We start from the raw sequence: 21,972 nt of genomic DNA on the forward strand, positions 1-21,972 counted from the left end.
TCTCCCTGACTCTGGACGCTCGCTCCACCGGCAGACTCCACCGGCCTCTTCCGTCACCTGACCGCGCTCCCTTCTCGATCATTCCCTGTCATTACCTCCCTTGGCCACAAGTCCATTCGCACTGCAGGCTAACTCCCCTGTCATTACCTCCTGTGGCCACTAGTCCACTCGCACTGCAGGCTGACTCCCCTGTCATTACCTCCTGTGGCCACTAGTCCACTCGCACTGCAGGCTGACTCCCCTGTCATTGCCTCCCGTGGCCACGAGTGCATTCACACCGTCGGCTTCCTCCCTTGTCATTGCCTCCCGTGGCCACCAGTTCACTGACACCGCATGTAGACTCCACTGTGATTACACATAGGTAGCAGCATTGAGGCGATACGGGGGTATCTTTGTCTTCGTGTCGCCCTTGCCCGTCGCGACAGATCTTCCACATGACGTACGACCTGGCGAGTGCCGTGATGCGCATCATCAACCTCATCGCCATGATGCTGCTGCTGTGCCACTGGGACGGCTGTCTGCAGTTCCTAGTGCCCATGCTGCAGGACTTCCCAGAGGACTGCTGGGTCACCACCTCCCGCATGGTGGTACGGCCGGAGGAAAACTACAACACAATGGGACAGCGCAATCACACACACACACACCACTGTCACACAATGACCAGCACACACACACACCACTGTCACACAATGACCAGCACACACACACACCACTGTCACACAATAACCAGCACACACACACACCACTGTCACACAATAACCAGCACACACACACACCACTGTCACACAATAACCAGCACACACACACACCACTGTCACACAATAACCAGCACACACACACACCACTGTCACACAATAACCAGCACACACACACACACCACTGTCACACAATGACCAGCACACACACACACACCACTGTCACATAATGACCAGCGCACACACACACACCACTGTCACATAATGACCAGCGCACACACACACACACACCACTGTCACCTAATGACCAGCACACACACACACACCACTGTCACACAATAACCAGCACACACACACACACCACTGACACACAATAACCAGCACACACACACACACCACTGTCACACAATAACCATCACACACACACACACACCACTGTCACACAATAACCAGCACACACACACACACCACTGTCACAATGACCAGCACACACACACACACACCACTGTCACACAATGACCAGCACACACACACACACCACTGACACACAATAACCAGCACACACACACACACCACTGTCACACAATAACCATCACACACACACACACCACTGTCACACAATAACCAGCACACACACACACCACTGTCACACAATGACCAGCACACACACACACACACCACTGTCACACAATAACCAGCACACACACACACACCACTGTCACACAATGACCAGCACACACACACACACCACTGTCACACAATAACCAGCACACACACACACCACTGTCACACAATAACCAGCACACACACACACCACTGTCACACAAAAACCAGCACACACACACACGCACCACTGTCACACAATAACCAGCACACACACACACCACTGTCACATAATGACCAGCACACACACCACTGACACACAATGACCAGCACACACCACTGTCACACAATGACCAGCACACACACACACACACCACTGTCACACAATAACCAGCACACACACACACACCACTGTCACACAATAACCAGCACACACACACACCACTGTCACACAATGACCAGCACACACACACATACACACCACTGTCACACATAGACCAGCACACACACACACACCACTGTCACACAATAACCAGCACACACACACATACACACCACTGTCACACAATAACCAGCACACACACACACCACTGTCACACATAGACCAGCACACACACCACTGTCACACAATGACCAGCACACACACCACTGTCACACAATAACCAGCACACACACACCACTGTCACACAATAACCAGCACACACACACACACCACTGTCACACAATGACCAGCACACACACACACACACCACTGTCACACAATAACCAGCACACACACACACCACTGGCCCACAATGGGCAGCAGCAGAGTGCATTCTGTAGGGCTGGAGCAGGCCTGAGTGGGGGACTAGGTTCCTTATCTTATTTTATATTTCATATTTGTAGAGCGCCTATACTCAAGGCACTTTAAGCAAGTATTTTTTTTTTATTGAGCACTCTTATGAGCCCGGTCCATCACGAATGCTCATCGATCACACATTGAAGTTGGCTCTCTGATACAACAACAACAATAACAACAACAACAACAGCGGTGTGGAGTCTGTTGCAGGACTGGCTCCGACTCACGGGATGGATCCCGCACGTGAGCTTGGTAGCGGTGCTCCGGCGTCTCTGGGCCAGAGACCCCCCAAAAAGTGCGCGCGAGGTTTACACACGCGCGGGTGCAGGGGCGTAGCCGAAGTCGACTTGGGTCTATTGAAGCTCTTGAAGCAGTTTTAAAAGCGGCAAAGTATGAAAAAAACTGATTGAGATGGCGGCAAGGGCAAGGGAGGGCAAGGGCGGACGAATTTGGGGCCACAACAGAGGGCACACGGCGGCCTTCTTCATTGCATTGCCACCACCAAGGGGGCCACTGGCGGCCCGCCAGTGGCTTTTAGTGCGGCCCCTGACGCACCCCCCCATCATCATCATCATCGTCGTCATCGTCATCGTGCTGCTGTCAAACTCAGCAATGGTTTCAAATGCGTGTGACGGCCCTCGGCACTGATGATGTATCATCAGCGAAAGTGCCAACCCCCCCCTCCCCCGCGTCTCTGAAAACGAGTGAAGAGCACTGGCACGCAGGGTCTCGAGAGGGGCTTTCGGGGGAGGGGAATGGGACGGAGTGCAGGGGCTTGACTCTCTCGGCTGAACCCACCATCGACATCACGTGTCGATGGCTCGGAGAGATGGCCCCAATGTCTGTACGTCTGCTGAATTTCTTTCGCAACCGTACGTAGCCAGCCGTGCTCATAGAGATGACCAGGCTAGGGAGACAGCCACGTTCGTTAACGTTAACGCCGCACGTGGCCTGAAAGAGAAATATATATGACGTTTCGGGCGATGGTCCTTCTGGTGTATTGTCTGATACGTCGGCTGTTATATAATCTTTCTTTGAAGGCCGCGCAATCATATTACGTGATTGATTGACGTTTGTACGTTGAACTTCTTTCGCACCGTACGTAGCCAACCGTGCTAATCGGAGGTGCGGGGTGGAATGACAAACAAACTAAACACACAACAACAACAACAAGAAGCAGTTCTAAAGAAATGTAGTTTTTTTTCAATCTGCCGCAATGGTGCACAGAATAACGAAACAACTCAATGGATTCGGAGCCTTGCCTACTCGCCGAACCGCGAATAACAACAGGCGTGAAGTCGCAGTGAAGGACAAGTGACAGTGGCACAGACACGTGATAGTGACACAGACACGTGATAGTGATAGGGACACGTGACAGATTCCGTCCGATCTCAATGACAATCAGGGCGCTATTGTTACAGCAAGGTGAGAATCGCGGCGCACGTGGATGAATTGGAAGGCGATTTCGGTGAAATAATCACGGTCACTTCGTCATTCTGTTTCTTATGTGTGGGCACGCAGTGAGATTACCTCCACTCAAAGTCACGCAAATCGCTCCATGTCCCAGTTGCTCCCGCGACTTTTTCTCAAAATGTGACTTGCGCAACTCATGGCTGGGTTGTTGTTGTTGTTGGCGTTTGTTCTGAATAACTTATTTCTCTTCCGAGTTTCAATTAAAACAAAAGTTCAGGAGAGGGTGGGGGTGGTACCGGAGGGAACGAGGGGAGAGGCGGGTGGAGGGCGGGAGGGTGAACCACCAGCCGGGACCTAAAAACTCGACTATAAACTATTGTTTTTAAATGTAGCCCACTGAGCTATATATGTAACTGTTTTAGAAGTTACCTGGCTACACATGCGAGCTCAACGAAGTGGCTTATCACGTGAAAATTTATAGCAGCCAAATACTCTAAAAGGCACGGTGGTTCTAAATGTGGAGGGAAACCCCGGAGGACCCGGAGAGAAATCTCCAAATATACAGGCGGCAGTGCCATGTTCGAACCCACGATCCTCCTGTGTACCAGGCGTGGCAGTGGGCGTCTCGCCTCCCTGGCGCCCACCCTGCATTCTCTCCACCGGGTCAAATCGCCAATCTCCACCAACCTGCCACCGTACGCGATTGTAACCAAAACCACACCACAAAAAAACCTCCCCCATCCATCCCAGCGTTCCACCCCAACGGTGAGGCCAAGATTTCGTGCATAACTCGTCCTTGGCAAATACGGGCGCCCGATTATGAACAGCTCCTCCGCCCCCCCACCCATCGCCGCCACCCCCCCCCCACCGACTGAAGAGAACAAACAAGGCCTCTCCTCGCACGGGAGAGGCGTTGGTGAAGTTCATTGAAATGCGAGAGGGCGAGCGTTGTTAATCCTCCCTGGCGAGAAAGATTCCGAGCGCTCCACAGTCGGCAACGCCGCGTACCCACCTCGCAGGAATTCCACCCCCCACCCCGCAGCCCCCCACCCCGCTCCCCAACCCCCCCCTCCCCCCACTCACCCCCAGTCCTCCTCCCCTCAGCCCCCTCCTCTCCCCAACCCCCCTTCCCCCACTCACCCCCAGCCCGCTCCTCTCCCCAACCCCCCTCCCCCCAGCCCCCCCCTTCTTCCCACCCCCACCCCCAGCCCCCCCCAGCCCCCTCCTCTCCCCAACCCCCCTCCCCCAAGCTCCCCTCTTTCCTCCCACCCCCAGCCTCCCTCCCCCCAGCCCCTCCTCCACCCAGCCCCCCCCTACCCCCCGCTCCCCCTCTCACCCCCGCCGAGTATGACGGGCTGTGATTGTGGCCCTGAGTGGTTTGACCGTGGGGGGAGGGGGGGGGGTGCGATCTAAACTAAACTAAATAAAATAAACTTCACTATTTTTATTTATCTTACAAGGTGTAACCCCCCCCGACCCTTCACTGAGCTATACGGCTCTCCCCCCCCCCCCCCCCCGAAGTGACCTGAGCTGTCACAAAACGATCGCTCAAGGAAGTTTAGTGGCTGATCATCATCGCGAAGAAAGAATTCTAAAACTCGTCCGTGCGCTGTCTAAATGTGAAGGTGCGGGGTGGGGTGGAACAAGTTTGAGTGTTTTGGAACGGAGGCTTCGGATGATTCTCAAGCTGGGGGGGGGCGTTGGAGGAGGAGTGGGGGGGGGTCCAGACAATTTTATTTAATTTTATTATTTTCCATCTACGTGACTTTACCGAAAGAACCAAAGAATATTAAAAAAAGAGATGTGTCCAGACAAGGTGTCGACATTCAGTGTCTCATCAGCAGAGTCAGGTTCGCTTGTCAACCGATGCCGGCGAGCCCCGGAGACAACCACACCACGGTAGGAGGAGATGATACACGCCGAAGAGGAGACCCTGAAGAGGAGACACAATGAAGAGGAGACACTGAAGAGGAGATACCGAAGAGGAGACACACACTGAAGAGGAGACACACACTGAAGAGGATACACTGAAGAGGAGACACTGAAGAGGAGACACTGAAGAGGAGACACTGAAGAGGAGACACTGAAGAAGAGACACTGAAGAGGAGACACACTGAAGAGGAGACACACACTGAAGAGGAGACACTGAAGAGGAGACACTGAAGAGGAGACACTGAAGAGGAGACACTGAAGAGGAGACACTGAAGAGGAGACACTGAAGAGGAGACACACTGAAGAGGAGACACTGAAGAGGAGACACTGAAGAGGAGACACTGAAGAGGAGACACTGAAGAGGAGACACTGAAGAGGAGACACACTGAAGAGGAGACACACACTGAAGAGGAGACACACTGAAGAGGAGACACACTGAAGAGGAGACACTGAAGAGGAGACACACTGAAGAGGAGACACACTGAAGAGGAGACACTGAAGAGGAGACACAATGAAGAGGAGACACAATGAAGAGGAGACACAATGAAGAGGAAACACTGAAGAGGAGACACCGAAGAGGAGACACACTGAAGAGGAGACACACACCGAAGAGGAGACACACTGAAGAGGAGACACTGAGGAGGAGACACACTGAAGAGGAGACACTGAAGAGGAGACACACACCGAAGAGGAGACACTGAAGAGGAGACACTGAAGAGGAGACACACTGAAGAGGAGACACACACGGAAGAGGAGACACAATGAAGAGGAGACACAATGAAGAGGAAACACTGAAGAGGAGACACCGAAGAGGAGACACCGAAGAGGAGACACACTGAAGAGGAGACACAATGAAGAGGAGACACTGAAGAGGAGATACCGAAGAGGAGACACACACTGAAGAGGAGACACACACTGAAGAGGAGACACAATGAAGAGGAGACCCACACTGAAGAGGAGACACACACACCGAAGAGGAGACACACGCTGAAGAGGACGTGGGTAGACAAGGAACCTACTTGCTGCACTGCACCGCCCTGTGCCGCCCTGGGTGGGATTCTGGCGCGCAGCGTGATCCCGGAGTGATCCGCTAACCCGAGGCGCGCGGCGCCGGATTCCGGGCGTGCGGAGACACGCCCGGAGATCACGCTCCTCACCCACACTCACCCCTACTCACACTCTACACACTCACCCCTACTCACACTCACCCCTACTCACACTCACACACACTCACACACACACTCACTCACCCTACTCACACTCACCCCTACTCACACTCACCCACACTCACCCCTACTCACACTCACACACACTCACACACACACTCACCCCTACTCACACTCACTCCTACTCACACACACTCACACACACACTCACCCCTACTCACACTCACCCCTACTCACACTCACCCCTACTCACACTCACACACACTCACACACACACTCACTCACCCCTACTCACACTCACCCCTACTCACACTCACCCACACTCACCCCTACTCACACTCACACACACTCACACACACACTCACCCCTACTCACACTCACCCCTACTCACACACACTCACACACACACTCACCCCTACTCACACTCACACTCACCCCTACTCACACTCACACACACTCACACACACACTCACCCCTACTCACACTCACCCATACTCACACTCACACACACTCACACACACACTCACCCCTACTCACACTCACCCCTACTCACACTCACCCCTACTCACACTTACCCACACTCACCCCTACTCACACTCACCCCTACTCACACTCACACACACTCACCCCTACTCACACACACTCACACTCACTCACCCCTACTCACACTCACCCACTCTCACACTCACCCCTACTCACACTCACCCACGCTCCTCACCCACACTCACCCTTACTCACACTCACCCACACTCACCCCTACTCACACTCACTCCTACTTACACTCACCCACACTCACACTCACCCACACTCACCCACCCACACTCACCCACACTCACCCACCAACACACTCACCCACCCACACTCACCCACACTCACACACCAACCCACATTCACCCAGCCACACTCACCCACACACCCACCCTCACCAACCCACACTCACCCACCCACGCTCACCCACCCACACCCACCCACACTCACCCACCCACCCACACTCACCCACCCACACTCACCCACCCACACTCACCCACCCCACCACACACCCACACTCACCCACCCACACTCACCCACCCACACACACCCACACTCACCCACCCACACTCACCTACACCCACCCACACTCACCCACCCACACTCACCCACACTCACCCACCCACACTCACCCACCCACACTCACCCACACTTACCCACCCACACTCTCCCACACTCACCCACCCACACTCACCCACCCACACTCACCCACATTCACCCATCCACACTCACCCACCCACACTCACCCACACTCACCCACACTCACCCACCCACACTCACCCACACTCACCCACCCACACTCACCCACCCACACTCACCTACCCACACTCACCTACTCACACTCACCCACCCACACTCACCCACCCACACCCACCCACACTCACCCACCCACACTCACCCACACCCACCCACACTCACCCACCCACACTCACCCACCCACACTCACCTACCCACACTCACCTACCCACACTCACCTACCCACACTCACCCACACCCACCCACACTCACCCACCCACACTCACCCATACTCACCCACCCACACTCACCCACCCACAATCACCCACACTCACCCACCCACACTCACCCACCCACACTCACCTACCCACACTCACCTACCCACACTCACCTACCCACACTCACCCACACCCACCCACACTCACCCACCCACACTCACCCATACTCACCCACCCACACTCACCCACCCACAATCACCCACACTCACCCACCCACACTCACCCACCCACACTCACCTACCCACACTCACCTACCCACACTCACCCACCCACCCACACTCACCCACCCACACTCACCCACAGCGCCGTAGTTTACCACACGCACGGCGAGTTTGCCAGGGGGAGGGTGGGGGTGGAAGCGATCTCTTAATTTGTGTTACTTAGCGATGTCGCGGTTTGCTGCCCACCGCACGGCACCCACCCCCTCGTGTGCAACAGTGCCGGCCTTTCTGAGTTGCTGCTATTCCTCGTTCACTAACAGCACTTGTCCCCCCCCCCCCCCCCCACCACCACGTGAAGGCTACACGGGCGACCTTTGTCATTGTGTGCCGCCGCAGAACGTGTCGTGGGAGATGCAGTACTCGTACGCCCTCTTCATGGCCATGAGCCACATGCTGTGCATCGGCTACGGCCAGCAGGCGCCCTCCAGCATGTCGGACGTGTGGCTCACCATGCTCAGCATGATCGTGGGCGCCACGTGCTACGCCATGTTCATCGGGCACGCCACGGCGCTCATCCAGTCGCTCGACTCGTCGCGCCGTCAGTACCAGGAGAAGGTGCGTGGGGTGCATTGAGGATCACCCCCCACCCCCCACCTCCTCCATCTCCCCTCGTGGGGAGGGGTGGGGTGGGGGGGGTGTGGGAGATTGTGACGTTGCTGGGGCATCTAAAAATCCAGCCACGTGAAGCTTTTCGAGGGGTTCCCCTCGGAGGAATGCCCCTTAGATTTGTTGTCATATATCGCAATGGAAATACAGGGACTCCTCTACTTGCGAACTGTCAGAGATATGAACAAGCCTGGTCCGTATGTCCAGTTGCCTGTTCGGAACCGAGAGTCTTAAGTTCAACCGTCGTGCAATAGACGGCGGTGGTGGCATCTACGTCTGCACGAAACGTGAAGAACCAGCGGCATCTACGTCTAAAGGAGATTACACAACTTTTGAAGCCATTCTCCCGTGTTTAGTGTCCGTGCCGTACAACGTGTTTGGAATCGATAGGAGTAAAGTTGGAACTTACAAACAAATCGACTTGCGAACAGAGACCTCTGGAACCTAACTCGTTCGTAAGAAGAGGAGACCCCGTAACCGTTTAAGTTCGGTTTTTTTGTTTGTTTGTTATTTCCACAGTCTTCTTTATTTTTCAACCGATTATGTTAAAAACTTGCAACTTCGTGCCGTTGTTTCATTGTTATTTATTTCGTATTCGGAGGTCGCCGCCCGCCTACCGCACCCCTCGTAATGAGAGGCCCGAAGCTGTGGCTCACTCGGCCTAGGCCTACATCCGGCCCTGGGCGATTCTAATCGTCGACACTGTCATCCTCATCATCCTCATCATCATCCTCATCAGCAGCAATGACCCGTCGCCTCTCACCCATTGACGCGGGTGACCGCTTCACCCCACATTGACCAGTCGACCCCATGTGCATCACTGTGAAACGTTGACCGAATGACCCCTCTGTGCATCGCTCACACGTTGACCCCACCATTGACCCGTCGACACATTGACCCCCCCCCCTGTGCATCGCTGACCCATTGACCCCCATGTGCATCACTGATACGTTGACCACCCCACCCCCCCACCGCATTGACCCGTTGACCCCCATGTGCATCACTGACACGTTGATCCCCCCATTGATTCGTTGACCCCCTGTGCATCGCTGACCCATTGACCCCCACGTGCATCACCAACACGTTGACCACCCCACCCCCCCCATTGACCCCCCCTATGCATCGCTGACACTTTGACCCGTCGACGTGATGACCCTCCTCCCTCTGTTTAGCTGACACATTGACCTCCCACTGACCAGATTAACACCACGTGGGCTCACAGCGATGACGTCACATTTGCTTGAGACTGACGACGCAGGGGAGACTTTCCTCGCAATTCCATGCCAATTGCCCCGAGTTGGAGCTCCTGCTTGGTTGCAGTCGCCCGCGGAACCTTCACCGTACTCGAAATTGTAAACGCCGCGGGGTTTGCTTTCCCAACACACCCACAACAACAACAACAACAACCCGGGCGCGCTGGAAGCGGCCGGCGAATTTGTCCACGTTTTGTTTCCGGCGACGAGACCTCGCCGATTGGCTGTGTCGGGGGCGGCGATGGCTTTAGTGGCACGTTTCACATTTACACGATATAACCCCCCCCCCCACCCCCATTGACCGGTCGACCCCCTTGAGCCGCTGTTCCGTCATTGACCCCTTGACCTATTGACCCCCCGCGCGCAGTACAAGCAAGTGGAGCAGTACATGTCGTTCCACAAGCTGCCGGCGGAGCTGCGCCAGCGCATCCACGAGTACTACGAGCACCGCTACCAGGGCAAGATGTTCGACGAGGACAACATCCTGGGGGAGCTCAACGAGCCGCTCAGACACGTGAGGGCGAGACGCGTCGCCGTCATCGCCATCGCCTTCTCTATCACCATCGTCATCATCATCATCATCTCCATAACCATCGTCATCTCTATAACCATCGTCATCGCCATCTCCATAACCATCGTCATCATCATCTCTATAACCATCACCATCTCCATAACCATCGTCATCACCATCTCCATAACCATCGTCATCATCATCTCTATAACCATCGTCATCATCATCTCCATAACCATCGTCAACACCATCTCTATAACCATCATCATCACCATCTCCATAACCATCGTCATCTCTATAACCATCGTCATCACCATCTCCATAACCATCGTCAACACCATAACCATCGTCATCACCATCTCTATAACCATCGTCATCATCATCTCCATAACCATCGTCATCACCATCTCCATAACCATCGTCATCACCATCTCCATAACCATCGTCATCATCATCTCCATAACCATCGTCATCATCATCTCCATAACCATCGTCATCACCATCTCCATAACCATCGTCATCACCATCTCCATAACCATCGTCATCACCATCTCCATAACCATCGTCATCACCATCTCTATAACCATCGTCATCTCTATAACCATCGTCATCACCATCTCTATAACCATCGTCATCACCATCTCCATAACCATCGTCATCACCATCTCTATAACCATCGTCATCACCATCTCCATAACCATCGTCATCGCCATCTCCATAACCATCGTCATCACCATCTCAATGACCATCGTCATCGTCATCTCTATAACCATCGTCATCACCATCTCCATAACCATCGTCATCACCATCTCCATAACCATCGTCATCACCATCTCCATAACCATCGTCATCACCATCTCCATAACCATCGTCATCACCATCTCCATAACCATCATCATCACCATCTCTATAACCATCGTCATCACCATCTCCATAACCATCGTCATCACCATCTCTATAACCATCGTCATCACCATCTCCATAACCATCATCACACCATCTCCATAACCATCATCATCACCATCTCCATAACCATCGTCATCACCATCTCCATAACCATCTTCATCACCATCTCCATAACCATCATCATCACCATCTCTATAACCATCGTCATCACCATCTCCATAACCATCGTCATCACCATCTCCATAACCATCGTCATCACCATCTCCATAACCATCGTCATCACGACCACCACCATCATCACCGCCACCGCCGCCGTGGTCACCTGGTCGCCACGAACCACGCCGCCCGTGCCGCTCCCCCCCCCGCCGACCGCAGGAGATCGTCAACTACAACTGCCGCAAGCTCGTCGCCTCCATGCCGCTGTTCGCCAACGCGGACCCCAACTTCGTGACGGCGATGCTCACCAAGCTGCAGTTCGAGGTGTTCCAGCCGGCGGACTTCATCGTGCGCGAGGGCACCATCGGCAAGAAGATGTACTTCATCCAGCACGGCGTCGTCAGCATCATCACCAAGGGCAACAAGGAGACGAAGCTCTCCGACGGCTCCTACTTCGGAGGTCGGTCGACGCGAGGGCGAGGGAGGGAGGGGTTCAGGAGGAGGGAGGGGGGGAGGGAGGGGTTCAGGAGGAGGGAGGGGGGGGAAGAGGTCAGGAGGTCAGGAGGGAGGGAGGGAGGGGGGAGGGAGGGGTTCAGGAGGAGGAGGTCAGGAGGAAGGGGTTCAGGAGGAGGAGGTCAGGAGGGAGGGAGGGAGGAGACGGAGGGAGGGAGGGAGGGAGGAGAGGGAGGGAGTTTCAGGAGGAGGACGTGAGGAGGAGGAGCCTCAAGAGGAGGAATAAATAAATAAATAAGCGGACGATCGGGCGCCTTCTTCTGCACACCCCCTTCGCGTGATTTGTCGCCACACAAACTTATTTTTTTTACACATCCCATCAGCCTTCTGGTCGTGGCATGAGTGAGGCCGCGTTCGGTTCAACGCGAGACAAATCTCTGGAGCGGCTTTGACACCCGGTGCCTCATCAGCCGCAGAGTTGGCCCTTGCTTTTGAACCAGGAGCCGTTCCCGCGTTGATGATGTCGCTCGGCGTCTCTGTTGACGATGGCGAAGATGACAAAGATGACACCGATAATGATGATAATGATGATGCCGATGCTGATGATGCCGATGATGCTGTGCATGTAAGAGATCTGCGGCTGATGATGATGCCACTGATTATGATGATGATAACGGGTGAAACTGATGATGACGCTGCGCGTGTTGAGATTTGCCTGATGATGATAATGATTATGACACTGATGATGTATGCTGCTCATGATGATGCTGATGCTAATTATGATGCTGCTGATGATTCTGATGCTACTGCTGCTGATAATGCTGCTGCTGCTGCTGATAATGCTGATGCTGCTGATAATGCTGTTGATGATGATGATGATAATACTGATGGTGCTGCTGATGATGCTGTTCATGATGATGATGCTGCTGCTGCTGACGATGCCGACGACGGCGACGCTGCGCATGCAGAGATCTGCCTGCTGACGCGCGGGCGCCGCACGGCGAGCGTGCGCGCCGACACCTACTGCCGCCTCTTCTCGCTCTCCGTGGACCACTTCAACGAGGTGCTCGAGGAGTACCCCATGATGCGGCGAGCCTTCGAGACCGTGGCCATCGACCGCCTCGACCGCATCGGTGAGATACCCTCGCCGGGGGCGGTGGTGGGGGGGGGGAGAGACGCGTGGGGAGAGACGCGTGGGGAGAGACACGTGGGGAGACGTGGGGTAAGACGTGGGGCGAAACGTGGGGAGATGTGGAGAGACGTGGGGTGAGACTTGGTGAAAGACGTGGGGAGACACGTGGGAAGAAACGCGGGGGTAAGACGTGGGGCGATACGTGGGGAGATGTGGAGAGATGTGGAGAGACGTGGGGTGAGACTTGGTGAAAGACGTGGAGAGGCACGTGGGGAGAGACGCGGGGAGACGTGGGGTAAGACGTGGGGCGATATTTGGGGAGATGTGGAGAGACGTGGGGTGAGACTTGGTGAAAGACGTGGGGAGACACGTGAGGAGAGACGCGGGGAGACGTGGGGTAAGACGTGGGGCGATACGTGGGGAGATGTGGAGAGACGTGGGGTGAGACTTGGGGATACGTGGAGAGACGTGGGGTGAGACCTGGTGAAAACATGGGGAGACACGTGGGGAGAGACGTGGGGAGATGTGGAGAGACGTGGGGAGATGTGGAGAGACGTGGGGTGAGACTTGGGGATACGTGGAGAGACGTGGGGTGAGACCTGGTGAAAGACGTGGGGAGACGCGGGGGGAGTACGTGGGGAGACGTGGGGACATGAGGACAATCGCACTCATTCAAACACCCCACACACAAAGAGTTCCCTTATAGACCTAACAGACTGTTCGGGCAAGTGCTGCTAGCGAGCACCTATGATAGCCAGCACGGTACACGAGGTGGTGGGTAGCCAGCAACGCGCCCGGTCGCCTTTGTCTCCCCAGTGGCGATGTTTACACGATGCTCCAGATACTAATTTGAGGCTGAGTCGACCTAGAGGAGGATGCACAGAACTGATTCAGATAATCGGAACTGATGTTGGCTGTGAGCGTGAATCGAACTCTGGTCACCGGGTTCGTAGCCAGCGCGTTAACTACAAAACACACACGCACGGACAAAGATCCACCGTGTAGCCTTAACAGACTGTTGGGGCAAGTGCTGTTAGCGAGTCGCACCTATGAAGGCCGGCATGGCACATCAGGGGGTGGGTGGCCAACACCACATACACACAGACACATCAACAACCGCCATTCGCCACTAAGTGGCGGTGACATAACCACGGCGCTTGTGCTAGGCTAGGTGCACGTTCAGGCGACGTGAAGTGTCGAACGCCCGCTGTCGAGAGGTCACAGGACAGATCCAGGTGCCATGGGTTGACAGAGATGACTGGCCGATGCACCACCTGTGCCCAATTGCTGTGTTTTATCCGCCCGGCGCTCCGCTCGTTGTTGTGAGCGTCCTTCACGAGCCTCCTCAGACAAACACATAAAGACAAAGATCCCCCGTTTAGCCTCTAACAGACTGTTGGGGCAAGTGCTGTGAGCGAGCACCTATGAAGGCCGGCACGGCACACGAGGGGGTGGGTGGCCAACACCACGCCCGACCGCCTTTGTCTCCCCAGTGGTGATGTTTACACACTGCACCAGGTACTCATTTGAGGCTGAGTCGACCTAAAAGAGGCCCGGAACCGGTTCAGATAATCGTCACTGATGTTGGCCGTGAGCGGGAATCGAACCCGGGAGCCAGGTTCATAGCGCAGCACGCTAACCGCTACACTAACGCTCCCCACATACGTATACACACACATACACCTCGCCATATACTTACATGAATACGTGACAAAGCTCTATCCTATGGTCAGTGTTAAACTTGACCTAGATATCCCGATTATAACAGACTAAGTAAGCATAAACACAAATACAGAAAACAAAAAAACACAGACACGCACACAGACACACAGACACACGCACACACATAGACACACTCACACACACAGACACAACAACAACCGCCATTCGCCACTAAGTGGCGGTGACGTCACCACGACGCTTGTGCCAGGCCATGTGCACCTTCAGGCCACGTGAAGTGTCGAACGCCCGCTGGCAGGAGGTCACGGGGCAGACCCAGGTGCCATGGGTCGACTGACTGAGATGACCGAGATGACCGGCTGGTGCACCACCTGTGCCCCCTACTGTGCCAACCTGCTGTGCTTTAGCCACCCAGCGCTCCGCTCGTTGTTGTGAGCGTCACTCCTCCGCCCTCCGTTGTTGTTGGAGGGCGACTACCTCCAACTGCCCAGTAGCGTCCTTCACGAGCCTCCTCCACAGAGGCCGATCTTGACACCGCTGGTACCAGTCATCGGCAAGTCCACGTTCTCCTCTACCACATCACTCCATCTCTTCTCTAGCCCGTAACGCGCCCGTTTAGCCCCCTCGATCCGGCCGAACAAAAGCTGTTTCGGCATGCGGTGGCTGGGAATGTGGGCTACATGACCCAGCCATGCTGGAGGAGCTCACCGATGGGACCTTGCCCAGATCTTTCAAGGATTTTTGAGCTCCTCACACAATCCAGCCTGGTTAAACCCAGGATGGATCGTAGGCAGGCCAGCCTAAATGTTTCCAACCGGCGAAGATGCTCCATTAAGGGGGTCCACGTTTCGCAAGCATAGAGAAGGGAGGGAATGACCGTGGCCGAGAAGACCTGAAGCTTAGTGTGGAGCGACAGACCAGGTAGCCTCCACACAGCGTTACGCAACCGATGAAAAGATATTGCCGCTCGACTGATTCGGAGTGAGACCTCTGCTGTTAAACTGGAGCCGGTCATAAGCACACTGCCCAGGTATGGGAAACTCTCCACTCTCTCCACAACTGCCCCATCACCGATTGGGAGTTGTGGGGGTGGAGTGTCCGATGGTACAAAATACCCAGGCAGGTGCTTAGTTTTGGTGGGGCTGATGGTAAGGCCCCATCTCTTAGTGGCACGCTCCAGTCTCAGCAGCAGCGTCTCCAACTCCTCCTCTGAATGAGCAGCTATTACCAAATCATCAGCATACATAAGGTGGTTGAGCAATAGGGAGCCATCCCTTGACCGCACCCGGGCATCGATCAGCCTCCCATTATATCGGTACCAAATGGAGATTCCCCCGGTACAGCTATTGAAGGCTTCACGAACTACGTGGTCAAAATAGATGTTAAATAATGTGGGAGCCAGAGGACATCCCTGTCGCACCCCAAGGTGTACAGGGAATGGCTCTAACTCCCGGCCACGTAGTTTTACCCGGGCCCGCTCACCATCATGAAGGTCCTTAATGATCGTGAGCAGAGGGTCAGAGACTCCAAAAGCACGAAGAACAACCCAGAGCCTAGGCCTACTGATGGTATCATAGGCCTTGACCAGGTCAATAAAGCAGAGATGTAGGTTTTGTTAGAATTCCCTACACCTCTGCTGTAGCAGACGGACAGAAAATATGGCATCTGTGCAGGACCGCCCTTTCCTGAAACAGACAACAACAACCGCCATTCGCCACTAAGTGGCGGTGACATCACCACGACGCTTGTGCCAGACCATGTGCACCTTGAGGCCACGTGAAGTGTCGAACGCCCGCAGGCAGGAGGTCACAGGGCAGACCCAAGTACCACGGGTCGACTGACTGAGATGACTGAGATGACTGGCTGGTGCACCACCTGTGCCCCCTACAGTGCCAGCCTGCTGTGCTTTAGCCACCCGGCGCTCCGCTCGTTGTTGTGAGCGTCGCTCCTCCGCCCTCCGTTGTTGTTGGAGGGCGACTGCCTCCAACTGCCCAGTAGCGTCCTTCACGATCCTCCTCCACAGAGGCCGATCTTGACACCGCTGGTACCAGTCATCGGCAAGTCCACTCAGCTCCACGTCCTCCTGGACCACGTCACTCCATCTCTTCTCTAGCCCGTGCCGCGCCCGTTTAGCCCCCTCGATCCGGCCGAACAAAAACTGTTTCGGCATGCGGTGGCTGGGCATGCGGGCTACATGACCCAGCCATCGCAGCCTTGCTTGCCGGAGGAGCTCACTGATGGGACCTTTCCCAGATCTTTGAAACAGACACATACACAGACACACGCACACACATAGACACACAATCACACATAGACACACTCACACACACAGACACACTCACACACAGACAAACACACAGGCGCGCTCGCCAGCTTGTCTCCGGGCGCTATGAATGTTTTATTTCACGGAGGCATCGGCGTCGTTCATTATTGCTATGAATGTTTTATTGAGAACCTTCAAGCGGAGAAGCAAATGCCCTTCGTCGCCCGCCCGCCCTACCGCTCCTCCCATCAGTTCTCGTCACCGCCGCCTCCGCCGCGATTGAGAAAGTCAGCGGCCGACACGAAATTTACGGCCCCTTTACCAACAGCAACATCCAAACAAGCAAGCCAACACTCACAACGCATTCGTCAAGAAGAAGAACAAAACAAAAAACGCGTGTGTGGTGTAAAAAAAAAGGAAATATTGAATCGGCGACGTTTCGGGCAATGGACCTTCTCGACAGCACCCAGAGAGAAAGAGAGAGAGGTTGTTGGCTTAGAGAGGCCACGTGGCGATGTCCATTCCATTCCGCCCCGGTGCACCCGTTTCTACTCTTTGGTTCTTGCGGTAAAGTCACGTAGGTATCAAATAAAATCAATTAAATCACGACGTTTCGGGCGCAACACAAGCCAAAGAGAACGTGGATCCCAGCAGTTACGAAAACTTCAAATCTAGATTGGACCCGTCTCGTCGTCTCTGCCTCGCGTTTGTTTCATTTTTAGTTACATTTTTTTCGTAACATTTTTTTGTAAAATTTTCTTTGGGTCTTTCGGTAAAGTCACATAGATAGGTTCAAAGAAAACAATAAGAATAATAAAAACTAAGACGTTTCGATTGTCATCAGAACGCGTGTGTTCGTGTGTTTTAAATACTATTTTTTTATTAAAAAAAAATTAGTAACGTGTATTTTAGTAACATGTCTTTTAGTAATGTTTTTGAGCAACACGTGTTCTAGTAATACGTCTTTTAGTAGCAGGTTTTTTTTAGTAACAGGTCTTTTAGTAACACCGTTTAAATCATAATTACATATATAGAGCGGCTCTTCATCGTGATTATTTTTTATAATTTTAAGAATTAACAATCTATTTTATTTTTTTATTTAAACAGTAAATTTTACTAATTTATTATCAAAACTCTCTTGTAATTTTAATAATTAGGACTCACACATTCTACCTCTCCCCCCTTCTTCTTTGGTTCTTTCGGTAAAGTCAGGTAGAATGAGAATAAAATAATAAATTGATAAAATAAAATAACACAATAAAATTCTCACGACGTTTCGGCCACAACACAAGCGGCCTTCATCAGGTGAAGGGACGAGACTGTCTGGAGGACAGCGCTGGAGCGAAAATCACGAATGGTTGGACCCAGCCACGAGGGCCAAACGTCTCGTCCAATCACAGCGGCTGTTGCTGAGTGGCCATCTGACCAATGCGAGGCGTGTGCCTTGCAGCGCCTGCTCGTGATGGCGCCTGAGCGGCCGCTGTGTTGCCCTATTCCCTTAGCGCGAGACCAACAATTAAAACGTTGATCGTAATTATAACAGTTACTACTGTTGTTAACACAATTACATGCTTATAATCGTAATAAACAGCGCTATCGCTTGCGCCGTGAGGCGCGTTCTCACTCGCGGAGGGCGGGCATGGTTGTGCTGAAAAGCGCTCGCAGGTGAGAACCGTGATCACTATTACCATTTAAAGTATATTAACATTTGTAATGATGACTTCGACGCGCTTGTCTGGAGATGGTTTCTGTATTAAGGAGCCACGTGCTCACACTCGGGTAGGCGGAGACCCCCCCACTGCGACAGCACCGAGTCTCTCGCGCATCTCCCTTACGTACGGTCCGAGGCCACGACCACCATTCCCGAACCTTCTCGCTGGTTCTAGACCGCTCGCTCTACCAGCATACTCCACCGTCCTCTTCCGTCACCTGGCCATGCTCCTATTCTCGATCATTCCCGTGGCTACCAGTCCCTTTGTACTGCAAGCTGGCTCTCCTGTCATTACCTCCCGTGGCCACCAGTCCCTTCGTACTTCAAGCCGACTCCCCTGTCATTACCTCCCGTGGCCACAAGTCCCTTCGCACTGCAGGCTGACTCCCCTGTCATTACCTCCCGTGGCCACTAGTCCACTCGCACTGCAGGCTGACTCCCCTGTCACTGTCATGACCTCCCGTGGCCACTAGTTCATTCGCACTGCAGGCTAACTCCCCTGTCATTACCTCCCGTGGCCACAAGTCCCTTCGGACTGCAGGCTAACTCCCCTGTCATTACCTCCCGTGGCCACTAGTCCATTCGCACTGCAGGCTGACTCCCCTGTCATTACCTCCCGTGGCCACAAGTCCATTCGTACTGCAAGCTGGCTCCCCTGTCATTACCTCCCGTGGCCACAAGTCCCTTCGGACTGCAGGCTAACTCTCCTGTCATTACCTCCCGTGGCCACTAGTCCACTCACACCGTAGGTCGACTCTACTGTCATTACACATTTATATAGTGGCTCTTCATCGTGATCAAAGGACTTTAAATTATATTTGCATCTACATAGCAGCTGTTCATCGTGATCATGATTACCGATTAACATTTAAATAATTTGTATTACATTTATAAAGCGGCCTTTTATCACAATCATGATTAGCATTTTAATTATTGTTAAATTTATATAGTGGTTTTTCATTGTGATCACAATTACTGTTTTAATTATAATTATATCATATAGTGGCTCCTCATTGTGATCATGATTACCATTTAAATTACAATTACATCATATAGCGCCTCTTCGTCAAGGATCTCAAAGTGCTGTACAGGACACAGCAGTAGTAGACATTCGGCATAAATGATAATATAAATACATTTGAAGAATAGTTTCTTAAATGAACTTAACCTTTTATTGAGCACCGTAGAAATTCACCAAAAAGTTATCATTCTCTCTTGTTGACATAAATACTAAAGTGATCACTGTGCACGCTGCCTACGCTGTCGAGATATATACAACCGCTGTGCGTATGTGCGCATTGGTTATACCATTGCGGGATCCATGTGTGTGTGCATTGCCGTCTGGCATACACTACAGACCCGAACGATCGCAAATCCTACAATTGAACGCACTTTGGCCCTGTCGCCTTGCTCGGAATGTCACTTCACTCCACTGCTATAGAGCAATGCGCACGCTTTAAATTACGTGTCGGTTCAACGGCTTGTGCATTAGGCTAAGCCCACACACCATTATTGCCATCTCAACACGCTCGTGTGACGTGGTTGCCGCTTCGGGCGTAGTCGTCGGTGCTTGTCAATCGTGGCCCCTGCCATGGCAATGTGGAATTTCCACCGCTCTAGACGAGTGCCTCGGAATGCCCGTAGGAACATCGAGACCTTTGTCATTGCACTGCGGGGGGTAGGTGACGGCCTCAAGTGCGGATTGCTAAAGGTGGGCAGCATATACGTATTGTGACAACTCGCATATAAACACAACGTGCGGCTCCCAGGCCCATGGCAACCTGCTAGTAGTACATGGTGGGCAGCCCCGACCGACCGCCACTGTTCCCGGCTCAGAGCTGCTTTACTTTCGAGGGCCAAACACATCGGCCACATTCCAAGTCGGGGTGATTTCTTCACGGGCCTTGAGGGTTAGGGGCCCGTCCATAAATGACGTCACGCGATTTTTTGACGATTTTTGACCCCCCCCCCCCCACCCCTCGTCACACGGTGTCACAAAAAGTCAGACCCCCCCCCTCAAATATGACGTCACAAAGCTCTGCCCCCCCCCCCAAAATAAAACATGTTTCAAATCGCTTTAAACTATTGTTATTGTAGTGCGTATTTAAAGTGGCGCTGCACTCTGATGTTGTAGGAGAAAACATTAAAAAAGTCTATTTAATTAAGTAGAACGTGTTGATCTATATTTACTTAAAGTTGCGCATTTTGATGTGACGTCACATTTCTCAAACCCCCCCCTCCCCTCGTCACGCATCGTCACAAATGTGTGACCGCCCCCTCCAACCCCTCTAGGTGCGTGACGTCATCTATGAACGGCTCCTTACGCATATTTTCTTTACTGGTCTTCAGAGTTGGCATCGTGCCGTGGCGAGATGCTTACTAACCTCGCCTGGTATATGGGAGGTTCCTGAGTTTCATCCTAACCCTGATGCCTGCACATTTGCCTTTTGCATGTTCACATAAAAATTTTGCATAAACAGAGAGACGAGATTGTTCCATCCATTTCTTTGCCGCCCTTCAACGCTACGTAAGCTTGCTCTATGAAAATGACCAGCATTTACGGTCAGGTCTTTGTTAAGTCATCGACAATGGGACGACAACGTAAAAAATAGGTTAAAAAAAGTGTTTCAGTGCACACACTTTTATTTGCACTCAAAAGTAGAAGGTCTATTATTTTTGACTCCAGAATAAATCAAATTTGATGCGCCGAATAAAAGTGGATGGCTCGCATAAAGAAAATTAAGCATCTCGAAAGGATGCCACCCACTTTTATTCAGCACATCAAATTTTACTAATTCTGGGCTGAAAGTGCGGTTTCTGGGGTCAAAATAATGTATTTTCTACTTTTGAGTGCGAATAAAATTGTACATTAAAAACACTAGATTTTTTTAA

The 21,972-nt window shown here is 53.0% G+C and overlaps 1 protein-coding gene across 1 annotated transcript in view; it reads left to right on the top strand.

Moving 5' to 3' along the window:
• Window positions 1-21,972, top strand: part of LOC116953507 (potassium/sodium hyperpolarization-activated cyclic nucleotide-gated channel 2-like) — an 86,782-nt gene that overhangs the window by 57,491 nt on the left and 7,319 nt on the right. The window contains exons 4-8 of the mRNA XM_032973763.2: window positions 426-587; window positions 8,746-8,964; window positions 10,636-10,782; window positions 12,061-12,301; window positions 13,263-13,427. Of these exons, the coding sequence (XP_032829654.2) occupies window positions 426-587; window positions 8,746-8,964; window positions 10,636-10,782; window positions 12,061-12,301; window positions 13,263-13,427 (934 nt within the window). The remainder of the gene's footprint in view (window positions 1-425; window positions 588-8,745; window positions 8,965-10,635; window positions 10,783-12,060; window positions 12,302-13,262; window positions 13,428-21,972) is intronic.

This window comes from Petromyzon marinus, chromosome 52 (genome assembly GCF_048934315.1).
Source record: "Petromyzon marinus isolate PM22_M1 ecotype Great Lakes invasive population chromosome 52, UKy_Petmar_22M1.pri1.0, whole genome shotgun sequence".
Taxonomy (NCBI): Eukaryota; Metazoa; Chordata; class Hyperoartia; order Petromyzontiformes; family Petromyzontidae; genus Petromyzon; species Petromyzon marinus.